Source organism: Neolamprologus brichardi, chromosome 16 (assembly GCF_056152115.1).
Source record: "Neolamprologus brichardi isolate AB-2024 chromosome 16, ASM5615211v1, whole genome shotgun sequence".
NCBI classification, from domain to species: domain Eukaryota; kingdom Metazoa; phylum Chordata; class Actinopteri; order Cichliformes; family Cichlidae; genus Neolamprologus; species Neolamprologus brichardi.
The window spans coordinates 32,479,828-32,496,376 of NC_142119.1; the positions used below are offsets into that span (position 1 = coordinate 32,479,828).

The following is a 16,549-nucleotide window of genomic DNA, read 5'->3' on the forward strand; positions in this document are numbered from 1 at the left end:
TGGATCATTGTCCTGCTGCAGATACAAAATGTGCTTCAGCTTGAGGTCATGAAGGTGTTTACTTGTGTTACCTTGTTGCTGTTGATGAGTGGGAAACACTCTGTTTCCTCAGATTGAACATACACAAGACATGACAACACCACATGGCACCTGTGCACAGCACAGCACAACAACACAGGAAATGGTTCATGGCTGTCAGAGGTTTCAGATTCTGAAATACAAGCTAATGTTGTGACCATAGAAGTGGCTGTGCTGCTTCCTCTTCTTCACTGTGAGTCAGGATTTGCGTCATGAGGTTACAGAAAGCGGATACTTCATATCAGAAAAACGAGAACTGTTGCCCTGATTTCTGTTTTTTGACCAGGACATGTCCTTCAATTCACATACTAAACAAAAATGTAGGACTGCTTTCTTACATTTGTGCAACATCTCTAAAACTAGAAACATCCTGTCTCAGAGTGACGCTGAAAATTTCTCCTTATTGGATTCCCTTCATTGGCTTCCTGGGAGGGAGAGCCTTCAGTTTTCAGGCCCCTCTTCTGTGGAACCAGCTTCCAGTTTGGATTCAGGAGACAGACACTATCTCTACTTTTAAGATTAGGCTTCAAACTTTCCTTTTTGCTAAAGCATATAGTTAGGGCTGGACCAGGTGACCCTGAATCCTCCCTTAGTTATGCTGCAATAGACGTAGGCTGTCGGGGGATTCCCATGATGCACTGGGTGTTTCCTCTTCACTCACCTCTCTGCATTTAATAGTTATTATTAACCTCTGGCTCTCTTCCACAGGGTGTCTTCGTCCTGTCCTGTTTCTTCCTGTTAAAAGGGAGTTTTTCCTTCCCACTGTTGCCAGGTCAGTCAGTCTCTCTGGGCTGGGAACACAGTGATGATTATGGAGAATGTAGATCATTTACATAAACAGGAAATCAGCAGCTGGCGGAGGACCAACATATGTTGTCATGGTCCCGGTGACTGGCTGTGTGAGTTCCACCTCAGTGGAGCCCACATCAACACACCTGTCATGTTCACCTGTGTGTGATCCTGGATAATCACATAGCAGTATTGAAGACCACAACTATTCTTCATCTCTTCATCTGCATACCTGTGTTAGTAATACACCACCTTTGCTTCTTGTGGTTTATTTGTTCGTGTTCATTTAATCCAGTCTGTCACATGTCCTCAGGTCTCTGCAGTGCCCCTCCTGAACTTTCTCGTGCTGTTTCAGAGACCCACGTTTGAGCTCCACGTCCACACACATTTCTCCCGTGTACTGTGTTTCTCTTGGGTCTGTAAATGAAGCCTAGTTAAGATTGATTCCTGCTGTCTGCGTCTGAATCTGCGTTTGGGTTCACATTTACGTGCTGGCCCCCAGGCCCGCTCCATCCATATACCCTATATATGATGGCCATAGAAGGGGGCACAATTACCCCTGAAATATGAATGCCTGTGCATAGAACCTGTGCACTATTAAGCTATTTAAGCAGGATTATCATTTTTAGTTAAGTAAAAGGAAAATCAGTTATTTTCTACACAGAAACGTTCTTCTTGTTTGACGATGACTCTCACTGAAGCTAAAACAGTCTTAAACTGAACTGCTGTGATCTTTTCCACCAGTGGGAGAATATCTGCACTTTATCAGCCACAAACACTAAGCTACAGTATGAACCAGGGGGCATCTAGCAGAGGTCAAAGGTTAAAGGGCTTTGAATATAACAGGAAGGAAAGATGAACTCTTGACCTTTGCAGGATTATTTATATTACATCAGGCTCTAGTTTCAGATGTGAGTAAGATGCTCGTGCTCGCTTCAGCTATCAAACCTTCCTGTGATGAGTACTCGCCACAAAGAGCTGCGACGTCTCACACTCACTTTACTCATCTCTTACAATAAAACAACAATCAGTGGAAACTATGGACCAATATAATAGCAGGATATCGCCCTCCCTCTCTTTCTTCCAATGCACTCCTTGTTTATTCCAGCTCTGTTTTCAAGAATGAGCTCAGTTTTATTTCCAGCATTGCAGACACGTGTTTACTGCTGCTGCACGGGGGCCTCGTACCTGCATCAACCAGGTTCTGTCAGGAAGGAGCTGCAGGTGTTTCTGAACAGTTGTGACAGTTGGCTCAGGTGCTTTAGAGGCCACAGGGAGCACCGACACACTCAGAGTGATGCGAAGATCAAGAAAAGCATCAGAACGAACATTACAAAGATACAGCAGTCATTATCTCTTTGTCTGCAGCAGGAGACGGAGAAAATGAAACCCGATGGTGTGATCAGTATTGTTTATGTTCATGTGTATGCAGACGAGCCCGTAATTATTCATACCTGGCAAATTTTGACTTAACCCTCTACTGCATAGAGACATCTCCATCAGGAGGTAAGACAAAGATCATGTCACGGATTCAAATATTGGGGATGGATACAAGAGGAAAACCAAAATAACAACACTGGTCCGGCCGGGTCAAGTCAAACGATGATTTAATGAACACACGCGTGGGAGATGGACACCATACAGCAGACAGCATCAGATCTCAAAATGGTGGAGCATTGATCAAACTCTTATAGCCTCTAGTGGCCCCCACCTAATCATAAAAGCCTAAACATTCACATTCTTTCTCTCACACATTTATATATATATATATATATATATATATATATATATATATATATATATATATATATATATGTGTGTGTGTGTGTGTGTGTAAAATAAAGTACAAGTTATATAAAAATAGATTAGTAAATATTATAAGAACAAGTAAGAAAGAATATTACCACAAATTATTGGAGCAAAGTAGAAGTAACACACAAGAAACATGGAGGTTATTAAATAGTATAATCAAAAAGGGCTCAGAAAATAAGAATTATCCAGATTATTTTAAAAAAGATAAAGATATTGTGCTTGATAAAACATTGCAAATGAATTTAATGATTTCTTTGTAAATGTTGGCTTTAATTTAGCAAAAGAAATTCCAGAGTCAAGAAATAATAACGACGTAAATACACATATTACTCAGAATGTGTCCTCCATGTTTATTGGTGCTGCAACTCATAGAGAAATAATTAACATTGTGAAGACATTTAAAAATAAAAAGTCCACTGACTGTTTTGGTATTGACATGATATTAGTTAAAAGTATTATAGAATATATAGTGCAACCTTTTGCATACATTTGTAATCTGTCCTTTCAAACTGGTGTATTTCCCTCACAAATGAAAATAGCAAAAGTTATTCCAATCCATAAAAACGGAGAGAGATGTCAGTTTACCAATTACAGGCCAATATCACTGCTCCCACAGTTCTCAAAAATTTTAGAAAAGTTATTTGTTAATAGACTTGATAAATATATTGAGAAGCATAATCTCCTAAGTGATAACCAATATGGCTTTAGAGTGAAAAGGTCCACTTCGATGGCAGTGATGGAACTTGTAGAAGGGATATCTAATGCTATAGATAATAAGGAATATACTGTTGGTGTTTTTATAGACTTAAAAAAGGCGTTTGATACGATTGATCATTCTATATTAATGAATAAACTAGAGAGATATGGCATAAGAGGGTTAGCATACAAGTGGATGAAAAGTTACCTGGATGACAGATATCAATATGTCGAATTCAATAATGTAAAATCTAAGCAGTTGAAGGTAACTTGTGGTGTTCCTCAGGGCTCTGTGCTGGGCCCTAAATTATTCATATTATATATAAATGACATATGTACAGTGTTGGGAAGGTTACTTTTAAAATGTATTCCATTACAGAATACAGAATACATGCCCCAAAATGTATTCTGTAACGTATTCCGTTACGTCACTCAATGAGAGTAACATATTCTGAATACTTTGGATTACTTAATATATTATCATGCTGTTTACAACTACGTGAATGTACTATTGCTGTGATTTATTACTGTTACTGAAGGTCCGCGGCTCTGAACCGTAGTAAAGGGACCTCTGGCTAATACGGTGGGTTCTGTGTCGGCTGTAGCCGAAAACTAGCTTTACTTTGTTGTCTGGGTCACTTTGCTAGCCAGAGACAGAGAGAGGCGTTGAAAGGCTGCTCCAACGGAACTTATTGTTTTTGGAGGAAAACACGAACACGGTGTACAGTCGAGTCTTAATAGCTTACTTACAACTGGGCTCGTCAGGCACTCTTCTTGGCTGCAGTGGTTATTATTATATTTACATGCTTCCAGCTCCCGTTTTTGCTCGATGACAGCTCGTACTTTTCCTTTTTCTCCCTCCCTCGCTCACAGACACATAACGTGTATGGCAGTCCATTCTCCCTGCAGCACGGACTACACTGCCTATGATGCTACATTCTTTAGAGCTATACCTGTAGCATTCTGCCTATTAGCTTAGCACAACAACAACAAAGGCCTCTCTCACCCAGGAAACACGCAGAGAGAGAGCGTCACCCTGTAACCATGGCAACCGTAACGCTGCCACCTGGAACAACAGAACGTAGCTGTCAAACAAAACCCAAACAGTCCTGACCCGCCACAATATGAAACAGGGAAGTACCGCCGTGTAATCCATTTATTTCAACAAAGTAACTGTATTCTAAATACCACCTTTTTAAACGGTAACTGTAACAGAATACAGTTACTCATATTTTGTATTTTAAATACGTAACGGCGGTACATGTATTCCGTTACTCCCCAACACTGCATATGTAGCATTTCCAAACTGTTAAAATGTGTATTGTTTGCTGATGATACCACTCTGTATTGCTCAGGTAAAAACCTAGAACAGCTTCTGACTACAGCGGAAAAGGAGTTAAATATATTAAAAAACTGGTTTGATGTAAATAAGTTATCATTAAATATAAAGAAAACAAAATTGATTATTTTTGGCACTAGACAAATGAAAAATGTATCTAAAATCAGGGTTAATGGAATTGAAATTGAAAGAGTGTACGAAAATAAATTTCTTGGAGTGATAATTGATGAAGTTGGAAGTCTCATATAAACCATGAGAAAACAAAAATGTCAAAAACCATTGCTATTCTCTATAAAACAAAGCATGTCCTGAACAAAAAATCATTATACACACTTTATTGTACTCTGTTGCTTCCATATATGACTTATTGTCTGGAGATATGGGGTAATGCATATAAAACAAATACTCTTCCTGTTTTCAAGTTACAAAAAAGAGCTATAAGAATTATAAACCAATCAAACTATATAGAACCAACTAACATTTTGTTTATTAATCTGAATACCCTGAAATTTTATGATTTAGTTGAATATAAAATGGCACAGATAATGTATAAAGCACAAAATAGCTTGCTTTGCCCCAGTACTCAGAAGCTGTTCAAAGTCAGAGAGAGTCAATATGACTTAAGGGGAACAGATTTCTTAAAAAAAAAAACAAGATAAGGACAAATATAAAGCAGAGATGTGTTTCTGTTAGAGGAGTTAACCTGTGGAATAGTTATGACAGTGATTTAAAAAGGTGTAGTTCATTTTCCTTGTTTAAAAACATGTTTAAAAATAGAGTATTAGAAAAATATATATATCAAGAATGAAAAGAGCAAAAAACCCCAAAAAAACAAACAAACTCTTGATTCTTTTGCTTTGATGTAGTTACTTATCTAAGGTGGAAAGTTTTTTGTTTGTTTGTTTGTTTGTTTGTTTTGTTTTTGCTTTGTTTTATTCTTTGCTTCGAGCCCTGTGTACAGGAGCTGCATGCAAAAAGATCTTTTGTTAAAAGGGTTGGCGTAATAAGCAAATGCTTCAGCCAATACCTTTTGATTAGCCTTGTCTCATGCTTTCTTGCTTTGTGGTAATATTTATTCTGTCTTCACTGAGATATTTGAATGCTAATCAATGAAATAAAAAACAAAACAAAACGTGTGTATATATATATCTGTGTGTATATATATATATGTGTGTATATATATATGTGTGTGTATGTGTATATATGTGTGTGTGTGTATGTGTGCGTGTGTGTGTGTGTGTGTGTATGTGTGTGTGTATATATATAACAATTGCAATTAATTGAACAATTACTTTTTTATTAAACCACAATGTGATAAATTTCTTAAATGGAAAAAACAGTTTTTCTCAAATCTACAATAATTGTGCATTCTTGACATTTTTTTGCGTTGGAAGATTACAGAAATACAGAACTATTCACAACATTTAATGTTGTCAGTTTGTCATTCATTTCCCACCATATGTTACAACTATGTACATTTTAGTTGTATTGAAATATTTAACAGATTTCATATTGAATGTCTCCTTTCATTCACAAGACAGAGACCAAACTGCAGACACGTTGGTGTCTGACTGTCCCATTTATAGTTGTAACATGCATTCAACCTTGCCCATTATCTTCAAGTATCTCTCATTTAACTGAAACCGTCCTGCTGCATACTCATATGAGAAGTAAAACCCTCTCAAGCGCTTTACTTGTTCCTTTACAAATGCTTCATCATATTGCACTGTAAATGAAACCTGCTCAGTAGGTGTCCAGATCACAAGTGTGGCAGTCTTGAGCCCTGTGCAAAACATTGTAAGTTGCACTTGCATTTAATAGCCTCTGCTGCCAGTTTTCTGCAGCTGCAGTTCTCCATCTACCAGTTTGATATCGCTGCATTTCTGGGTAAGCTGCTCCGAGAGTGAAGGATAAGTTGGCACAGGACATTTTATTTCTAGAAGCACATCTGAGTCAATGATCCCGTCAAGACTCGCAGAGAGCCATGGCTCCTGGATGCTGATAACACTACCCATGTGAAGGATGTTCATACCCTGTTCTTTCAGCTGATGACAAGCTCTAACTTCATTTTCTTTACCATAGTTTGTTTCATAATTCCCACGAAAGGAAGGGTACATGTGCTCAGATAAAAATGTGTCATTTTTTGTGGTGGCACGTACTAGAACTTTTTTAGCGGAGCTTGCTGTAAGTCTGCAGTTGTCCTGCAGTTGTGCCACAAATCAGATGCACTTTGCTCTTTTGTTTCTTCTTGTAATTGTTCTGCTTGCTCTTCAGAAACTTGAATGTATGCCTGGTAGAATGCCCTGCATGGATTACAGCTTAGTTTGTAACTGTGTGCTTGGTGTGGCTGAAAAAATTGCTCATCAACTTTACTGTTGCGGTGAGGACCTGCAGATGGCGAGGCATTGTAAGACTTTCCAATTAAAGTGTTCTTGAGGAGGAAAAGTGACTTCACTGGTGCTTTGCTAACACTGTTAATAAAGTCTTGATGTGTAAGGTGATATGGTGTGTTAGGGAGAGATTGTGTCACTGCAGTCCGGGAGTTCACATCGTACTGCTGCTCTGCCCTATGATGTCTGAAGTTTATCTGGCTTAGACGTTTAGGTTCAAGGTTCTTTGCTGTCCCTGCATTCCACCTGCGCTGCTCGTCTGTACACGCAAGCCCTGTCTTTCCACTGATCGCAGCGTTCTGCACCTGTAACAAACATTACTAGTTTTTTCTCACTGTCAATACTCAAGATTTAACATAATGAGGAAGTTTACACTAAAAAAAAGCAGTACACGGTCGGTGTCCTGAGAAGTGACGGGTGAGGCACTGCAACTGAACTGTCCTCGCTGCTTTTTAAAACATCTCTACTGTGTATCCACATTCGATGTGTTGCCATTTACTCCAGGTAAAAGAAACTGCAGTGAGAGAAATCTTTATCAACAGTGAAGGTGTAACCACGCAACTGTCAACAACAGCGCATGCGGAAGTAAAAAACCGGCTTCCGCTATGAATCGGGGTAATGGCGCGAAATCAGAAATACTGTGGTGACTGGGGCTACGTCCACACGTACCCGGGTATTTTTGAAAACGCAGATTTTTCTATGCGTTTGCACCTTTCGTCCACACGTAAACGGCGTTTTCGGTCACTGAAAACGGAGATTTCTAAAAACTCCGTTTTTATGCATTTACGTGTGGACGAGAAAAACGGAGAAAACACAGCGTCAAAGATGTGCGCCTTTTTGACGTCACAGTGTGCGCCACGTTATTGTTTCGGTGAAATGAATTTCTACAATACTGTTACTGTTAATTGTTCTCTCTGCAGTGTTTAAATGCTTACATATACACACACAGTTACTGTCCCTCCACACATACGACTCGGTTCTGCTTCTATGCCCCAGCTTTGTTTACTATTTCCCACCGAGGCTTCTAGACTTCTGATTGGCCAACATTTCTACACGGTTAGGAATATAGCGCCACCTGCTGCTTTGGCATGTTCCTAGCAGCATTTTCCTTCATTTCTGCCTTTACGTGTAGACGGGATTATTTTTTAAAACGAAAACGGAAAATCTCAGTTTTCAAAAATACCCGTGTACATGTGGACATACCTGGGATAAACCATTGGCTGTGTCCCAATTCAGGGTCTGCACGCTTGAAGTACGCATTTTAAGTGCGATTACGTCACCACCACGCGACGACGGTTGTCCCAATTCGAAGTGTACTTCAAATGCATACTCCATATCCTGGGTAAAGATCTCTCTATCAGCCAGTTAGCCGATGATACAACTATTTTCCTAAATAACCTGAATGAAATCCCCAAAATTCTGCAGATTATTGAAACTTTCACAAAAGCTTCAGGGTTAAATCTAAATTTAAACAAATGTGAGATCTTACCCTTAAATGATTGTACTATTTCTAACACTTTTAATATTCCTGTTAAATCCACTGTCAAATATTTGGGTATGTATATAACCAAGAACCATAAACTTTGATTTTATTTGGAAACGCAAAGCCCACTATATTAGGCAAGGTAATTTAATCAAAAATTTTAAAGATGGAGGTTTGCAAGCTATTGAATTTGACAGCTTAAATGGCACCCTAAAAATAAATTGGCTTAGGTCATTTTTAAGAAGTCAAAAGAGTCTTTGGTTTCACATTCCATGCAAAATATTCTCAGATCTAGGCGGAATTAATCTTTTACTTAGATGTGATTTTGACATAAAAAAAACTCCCCATAAAGCTCTCTTCCTTTCACCAGCAAGTTTTATTATACTGGAAATTAATATACAAACATAACTACAGCCCACACAACACTCCCCTATGGAACTGTCGCTACATAAACATTGGAAACAAATCAATCTTTATAAAAAAAATGGTACGATAAGGGCATCTGGTCAGTGATGCATTTGTTAAATGATAGAGGTAAAATTTTATTAGAAGATTTCACCACCAATTATAATCTGCAAATAAATAACAAAGAATTTCAAAAAATTACTAAGGCTATCCCTCAAAACATTCTATGTACAGCATATAATCTTTTTCAAAACCCTGTCTATAGATCCCCTGACCTCCCTGAACTCTTGGTAAATGGGCATAACATTACAGCTAACAGTCTGAAAAACTCCCAAATTAGGGAATTATTTACTAATGTTTTTTTCCCTTATAGATCCAATCCAAATTCCATCTCACATCTGTTCTCCAGTGATCAAAAGAAAGAGATCAGAAAAAATTACCTAAAACTTCCCATTCCTCCCAAAGCTAAGGAGGTCCACTACAAAATACTCTCTGGTATTTACCCTTCCAAAGAATTTCTCAGACGTCGCTTTGCTATTGATAATAATTCTTGCTCTTTTGTGATGGGGATATTGAATCAACAGAACATTTATTTTATGATTGTATATTCTGTAAAGCCCTGTAGAACGATGTGCACTACTGGCTCTTTCCAAAGATTCCAAACTTACTTGAATTTTCTAAAAATGATCTTATTTTTGGTTCTCTAAGAAAAGAAAAGAAGCTTGAAAATGTTTTAAATGTAATAATTATTATGGGGAAATTCTTCATTCACAAATGTCGTTTTCTGAAAACAAAGCCGTCCTTTTTTAGTTTTCACAAAGAACTCTGCCTCTTCCTCTCATCTGTTAAATTTATGGACAAAAAACAAGCTCTGGTTCTGAATCATATGATTATTGAACTAGATCTGCTAGAAAACCCCTAAGGTATAATGTCTTTTTTTTTCTTTATTTTTTCTTTATTTTTTTTTCTTTGTTTTGTTTTGTTTGTTTGCTTTGATTCTTTTTGGGGTTTGGTTTTATTTATTTATTTGTTGTTGTTTGTACTTCCTGTTCATTATCGATCTTCTATATGCTGGAATTCAGCCTGTTCTGATACTATTTCATGTTGGAAAAATAGAATCTTTGTAGAGATTGCCATAATTGTTGTACATTTCTGTGCAAATAAAAAAAATAAAATAAAAAAAATAAAATAAAATAAAATGCATACTCCAAATGCTCCGTCGATTTCCCCAAATATCAAGCGTGGTCCGGTGCACGCTTCGTGGTCCCATATATCCCACAATTCATAGCGCGGGCGATGGGTGTGGATAATTTTGCCGCAAAATACGGCAGAAGGGAGCACCCGAAGAGTGAACTGTCAAAAGTAAGTACTGAATATGACGTCACTTATTTATGTGCGAATGTTTAATAACGAAGATTAACGAAGAACATTAAAACATTGCTGTTGGCCACATGTCTGCAAAGTTATGTGACATTACTGATGTTTGTACTTTCAGCGTTAACTTGGTTTTAAAGCCTCTCTCTCTATATATATACGTGTGTGTATATATATATATATATATATATATATATATAGGGGAGACCGGGGATAGTTGTAACGTGGGTCAGTTGTAACACTTCCAATTTCTCCAATCAGGGCTAAGTTTCAAATGATGTTACTCATCCTGTACATGCCCAATTCAGTTCTGCTATCACATGTGAAAAATCAGCACATTCTGTCAAACACAGACAATTTAACACGAAAAAAAGTAATTTGTATGCCAAAAAGTAAGTTTTTCTACTTTATTTCAATTTCTAATAGCATTAAATGCTTTGCAGTTAAACTCATCAAACTTAAATTATGTTATTTGCATGTCTATGGGGATATATTCTGTTTGGGTCTTTAGTGCTAATGTTTTAGCCGTTGGCTGTAATGTTAGCTAGTTCATGGCTGTAGGAGTCTGGGTCAGTTGTAACAGCAACAGTCTGGGTTAGTTGTAACAATAATGCAGATGTTACAACTTACCAAACTATTACTTTAACTTATATTAAACAAGTTGGGGCAACGACATCAGCAGAGAGGTTCACTGGTCGCTTTTGTATATGCGGTTAATGCCATTGGCAACACAATTCCTCCACTGTTTGTGTTCCCACACATACATTATGCAGACCACTGTGTCAGAGATGGACCAGTAGGAAGTATTGGTTGTGGAAATAAATCCGGATGGGTGCAAGAAACAGATTTCCTCATCTTTCTGAAGCACTTTGCAAACCACACCAAGGTAAGCCATGATGAAAAGTAATGGAATTGCGATGCTGGTGAACAACTACATTTTTTCAGCTTCATTGTTATGTTCAAAATTGGTGCAAGAGTTGTAGTTTATAATGCCCACTGAGCCAATGAGGCCAAACTCAAGGAAGACCAACCAAAATTAATGAAATATTCAGTTGCAGAAAATTCCATAATTTGTCTTTTTTGGGGGGTTGGCATATGTTCAAAAGCTAGATTTCTGCATTCTGCCACACACACACATAGCTACATAAATGGCTCTAAGTGCATTCATGTGTTGAATAAACAAAGATTACATGTTAATGTTTTGTTTGTACCCTTATTTCATTGTGTTACATTTCACCCCAGGATATGTTACAACTAACCCAGACTATGGGGTTAATTGTAACATTTCACTCTTTGTGTTTGAGACCATACCATGCAATGGGTAATTGTGCTGCAGAGAAAATAGCTGCACTATTTAATAGCCGAGACATGTAAATACTTTACATTACATTTTGAATCCACTACCTTAAAAGAGCTCCAATTTACACACAGAAATGTCAAAAATGTTACAACTATCCCCGGTCTCCCCTATATATATATATATATATATATATATATATATATATATATATATATATATATATATATATATATATATATATATATATATATATATATATATATATATATCATAATAATCTGACAATACTATGATATTGGCCATATTATATTTACATTACCACAGTGAGATGACTTTAGTCTCATGAACAACAAGAGCTAATTGTTATTTACTAACTACTCTTGAAATGATTGTTCAATACAGAAATGAAGCCCAACAATCATGTTTTACAGTCCCTTGGTCTCAGCCTCAGATACTCAACTAATCAAAGTGATGTCATGACAAAAATGAATGATCAACAAAACATTTTTTCTCCTTCATTTCTGTCAAACAAAGCTGAATATAACGTTTCTCGCGGTTAGTATCATGGTTGCTAGGCAACCTGAACAGCGCGACGGAGGCTAGACCGTCCCATTTCACAGGCCTCTCACTTCCGCACTTCTCGTACTTGTAGTACGCACCGTACGTAGTATGCGTAGTGCGCGTACTACAAGCGTGCAGACCATTGACTGTAGAAACTTTTCTACAGTTAATGGGATAAACACAGGGTTAAAATACGCCGTCCGCCGTGACTTGTTGTTTTTCAGCTGCTGTTTCAACGACAAAAAGAAATCAAAGGTTTCGTCATATAGCAACGGTTGCTATGGGCGGTAACGGCTTCCTTTGATCCTTTGTATTTGGCCCCGCCCCCAGCGTCTCAAAAGTTCTTAAATTGGACTAACATAGCTCCATTTCTGTAGCAAAAGCGCAACATAACTTAACTCACGTTTAGCGAGGAAGAAAAAAACGAAATACATTTCAGAAGGTTACTGATACGATAAGTCAAAATAACCCATAATAGTCCAAATAAAAATAGCCAGCATGCTTGAAAATACTAATAGTACAGAAATTAAGCAAGTGACAGTGGAAATCGTCCGCCCTGTTATCCAGTCATTTTTCGATCAGATAACATGTAAACAGTGGAATTCACTAATATCAGGAAATCCTGATTTTGCCACAAAAATTCTCCTGGCCGAGTTTATTGTGGACTTAATAGAAATAGCACGTGATCAAATCGTACGTGCATGTAAAAAAGCAAACATTCCAGCGACAGAGGAGGGTCTGTCACCCGTATTTACTGACAGCTTTTCTCAGGCCTTTGCAGATGTTCTGCAAGTCAAGGACGGAGACCATACAAGCAGCTCTGTGGAACTAACTGATCTTATGGTAAAAGAGGTTGTATGGAGTGTTCAGTCTGCTGACAGCGAGTCAGCTGGGAAGGAAAGGATAAGGCAGCGCATTATTCCTCCAAAAAAACTGGAGAAAATGGTTAATTCTGCCGTCCAAATGATCAGAGGGTTTTGTTCTAAAGTAAACTGTATGCCCTCATTTAAAAGGCGGACAACAAGTCCAGACGAAGAACCACATAGTTCTACACAGGTAGAACGTCTGGACATTAAAGTAGACCTAGAGAATGTTCTAGAGAAAGTTGTAGGCAAAGAACAAGAAATGCATGTAACTGGCCACAAGGACAGCTTAAAGACTGAAACCTCTAAAATTGTGCATTCAACTATCCAGGAGGCTGTCAGTGAACTCAGTGAGATTATTGACGAGGAACTGATTAAACTTGCCAAATATAGACCCCTTCTATCTGATATTGCTGAAGAGAATGAGAGTTTTATATCCAGTCTTGCTAATTCAGTGATTGAAGATATTTCAGAAGGGCCCTGTGGTTCTTGGAGTCTTGCACAAATCAAAGAGAAGATTCTGCAGTCATTGAAAAAAGCTGCCGATAAGATTAAATCATTCTTTGCAAAACGTTTTGCAAAAGTAATGATTCTTCGCACTGCCATACAACTGTGGAGCAGATGCCACAGCACACCCGCTGCTAAAAGCAGTGAGTCAGTGCAGAAACTGGTTGAAGATGTCAACTCTGTAATTACAAACAAGGAAATCCTTTCACAGGGTAAATTAGTGGTGTCTACAGAATTACTTACAGATATTCTGCACCAATATACCTCGGAAGGCACGGGACCTGAAATTGTCCCAGAGCAAGTCGTCACGGCAGAAAGACAGAATATTCTGCATATTGATCTGCGAGCTATAGCAAGGCGCTTCTTGGGACTATACAGATGGTGGTTAAATATCCAGGCAGAGAGCCATAGCCAAAGAGTCATACTGGCTCTATTAGATAAGGAGGAACACATGTTATCACTGCCATCAGTTACCACAGAAAATATAAAACCCAGCCCAGTGGCAGAGTTTTATTGTAAAGCCAGAAAAGCAGAAAAAAAAGCAAAGCTTCAGCTCATCCTGCACAAGCTCATCTCTACAACCTTTAAAGAGGCAAACGTGCCGTGCACATATCAAGACCCAAGTCACATCCTCACTTGGCTCTTGGACTATGTATGGGCAGAACTGGAGGATGAAGAGATTTATATTACACCCAAAACTTTTAAAACTATTGACAAAAAACTTCTGAAAGACCTCTGCAACACCATGGGCTTTGTAGAACGTGTTATAGTTTCAATGGAATTACAAGAAAGTGAAACTGCAAAATGCATTTTGGCTAGTTTAAAAGATCGTCTGGGAAAACCAAAAGCGAAGCGTTTTGCCATTGTCAGGTTCTTTTGCGCACTGGGCAGAGCCATCGCCAAGCCATTCAGACCAAATACTTAGTCACCAACTTTTTTTAATCTTGAAAGAAAGAAATGATCCAGTCTTTCAAGATCGATACACAATTCACACAATTCCTGTATTCCATCTAAATTTTCAGCTCTCCTCTGCCCTCTGTCCCCTTCTCTCCAAACACCTCTCCATCAATTACTTTCTCCCCTCCCTTCTTCATCCCTTTTCTTTTTTCACCTTCACCCCCCAACCAGTCCCGGCAGTTGACTGCCCCTCCTGAGCCTGGTTCTGCCGGAGGTTTCTGCCTGTTTAAAGGCAGTTTTTCCTCCCCACTGTCGCCTAGTGCTTGCTCAGAGGGGATTGTTGGGGGTTTCTCTGGGGTGGCTGTAGCTCAGGTGGCAGAGCAGGTCAGCCACTAATCAGAAGGTTGGTGGTTCGATCCCACGCTGCCTCCTGACTGCATGCCAAATATCCTTGGGCAAGATACTAACCCCATGTTGGCCTAATGGTGGTGGTCAGAGGGCCCGGTGGCGCCAGTGTCCGGCAGCCTCGCCTCTGTCAGTGCGCCCCAGGGCAGCTGTGGCTACAATGTAGCTTGCTATTGCCAGTGTGTGAATGTGTGTGTGAATGACTGAATGTAGTGTAAAGCGCTTTGGGGTCCTTAGTGACTGAGTAAAGCGCTATAAAATGCAGGCCATTTACCATTCTACCTTTCCTTTACCCCCCACCCCTTTTCATTTCCTCCATCATGGTAAATGGCCTGCATTTGTATACTGCTTTACTCAGTCCCTAAGGACCCCAAAGCACTTTACACTACATTCAGTCATTCACACACACATTCACACACACATTCACACACTGGCAATGGCAAGCTACATTGTAGCCACAGCTGCCCTGGGGCGCACTGACAGAGGCGAGGCTGCCGGACACTGGCGCCACCGGGCTCTCTGACCACCACCATCATCTCCCTACCCTGTGTTCACTTTTTAAAACACAGGGTAGAGAGATGGGGGGGGACACAATAAACATAATTCACTAAATTTGACATGTGTCGGATCAGTGTCTTCATTCAAGAATAATTCTTCTTAATTATAAAAACAAGAAATGAGTAATAGTGTATTTTTGTGTATAATATTCATACTTTATTCGTTGTATCCAAATCCCAGAACGAAGAAGAAGACAAATTTACAAAAATAAACAAAAATGAAACAAAAATATACTTCTCTTTCTTCCCAGGTCAGTTTTGGTTTTAAATCTGTCACGGTTCTGGGTCAGTTTGACTCGTACCTTCAGATTATGCCTGTGTGTTTTTGTCTTCAGTATTTTCTTGTTAAGTACCATTGCTCAGTTTATGTTTTGTTTTCTGCCAGCAAATAAAGCTGAGGTATTTTGTTGAAATTTGGCTTCACGAGTCCTGCGTTTGGATCCTCACCTCCGCCTGCCGCACACAGAGCCCTGACAAAATCCTGATTTGTATCAACTACCAGTTAACCCATATTAGTTCCTTTCATGTTAAGTTTCTTTTAGTTGTTCTAACTCTCTGATCAATAAAAGTCCACTTAGTTCCAAAGCAATGGCACTTTTGCACAGCACTGCATGTATGGCATCAAGATATAATTGAAACCCACTGACCCTGGGAGTTGTCTGGCTTTTTAATGGATGGTTTTTAACACCATTCAATACATCTGCAAGTTACATCGGGTGCAGACATTCATGTTCCCTCCATTATTCATCATCATCACCAGCGGCCCTTGTTATAGTAATCCATGACAACCCAGTTCATTACCAGCCGAGTCCTTCAAAGTGACTTTGTGGAGGTCTCCTAAGAACTGCTGATGTACCTCTTGATAATGTTTGGAGTCATATGCACTACATACCATTTAGAATTTTAGCGTTTTGGCAGTTCACAGTGTAATTAATCAGATCTGCTATTCAGATATTCAAAAGTACATGTTCCTATTAGCATTTAATATTTTTAATGAATTATTTTAATATTTCTTAAACAATAACAGTGCAGTTTGTTATTGGTGGAGGTCAAGAAAATACTGTTGAACTGAAGAAATGTACTCACCCTGTTA

At 38.7% G+C, this 16,549-nt stretch overlaps 1 protein-coding gene across 1 annotated transcript; it reads left to right on the forward strand.

The window, feature by feature from the left end:
- Positions 1-12,421: 12,421 nt before the first annotated feature.
- On the forward strand, positions 12,422-15,254 carry LOC148098331 (uncharacterized). Its single transcript, XM_087829733.1, has one exon. It carries the CDS (start codon positions 12,726-12,728, stop codon positions 14,520-14,522), a length of 1,797 nt encoding a protein of 598 aa, XP_087685859.1. The 5' UTR covers positions 12,422-12,725; the 3' UTR covers positions 14,523-15,254.
- Positions 15,255-16,549: the final 1,295 nt, after the last annotated feature.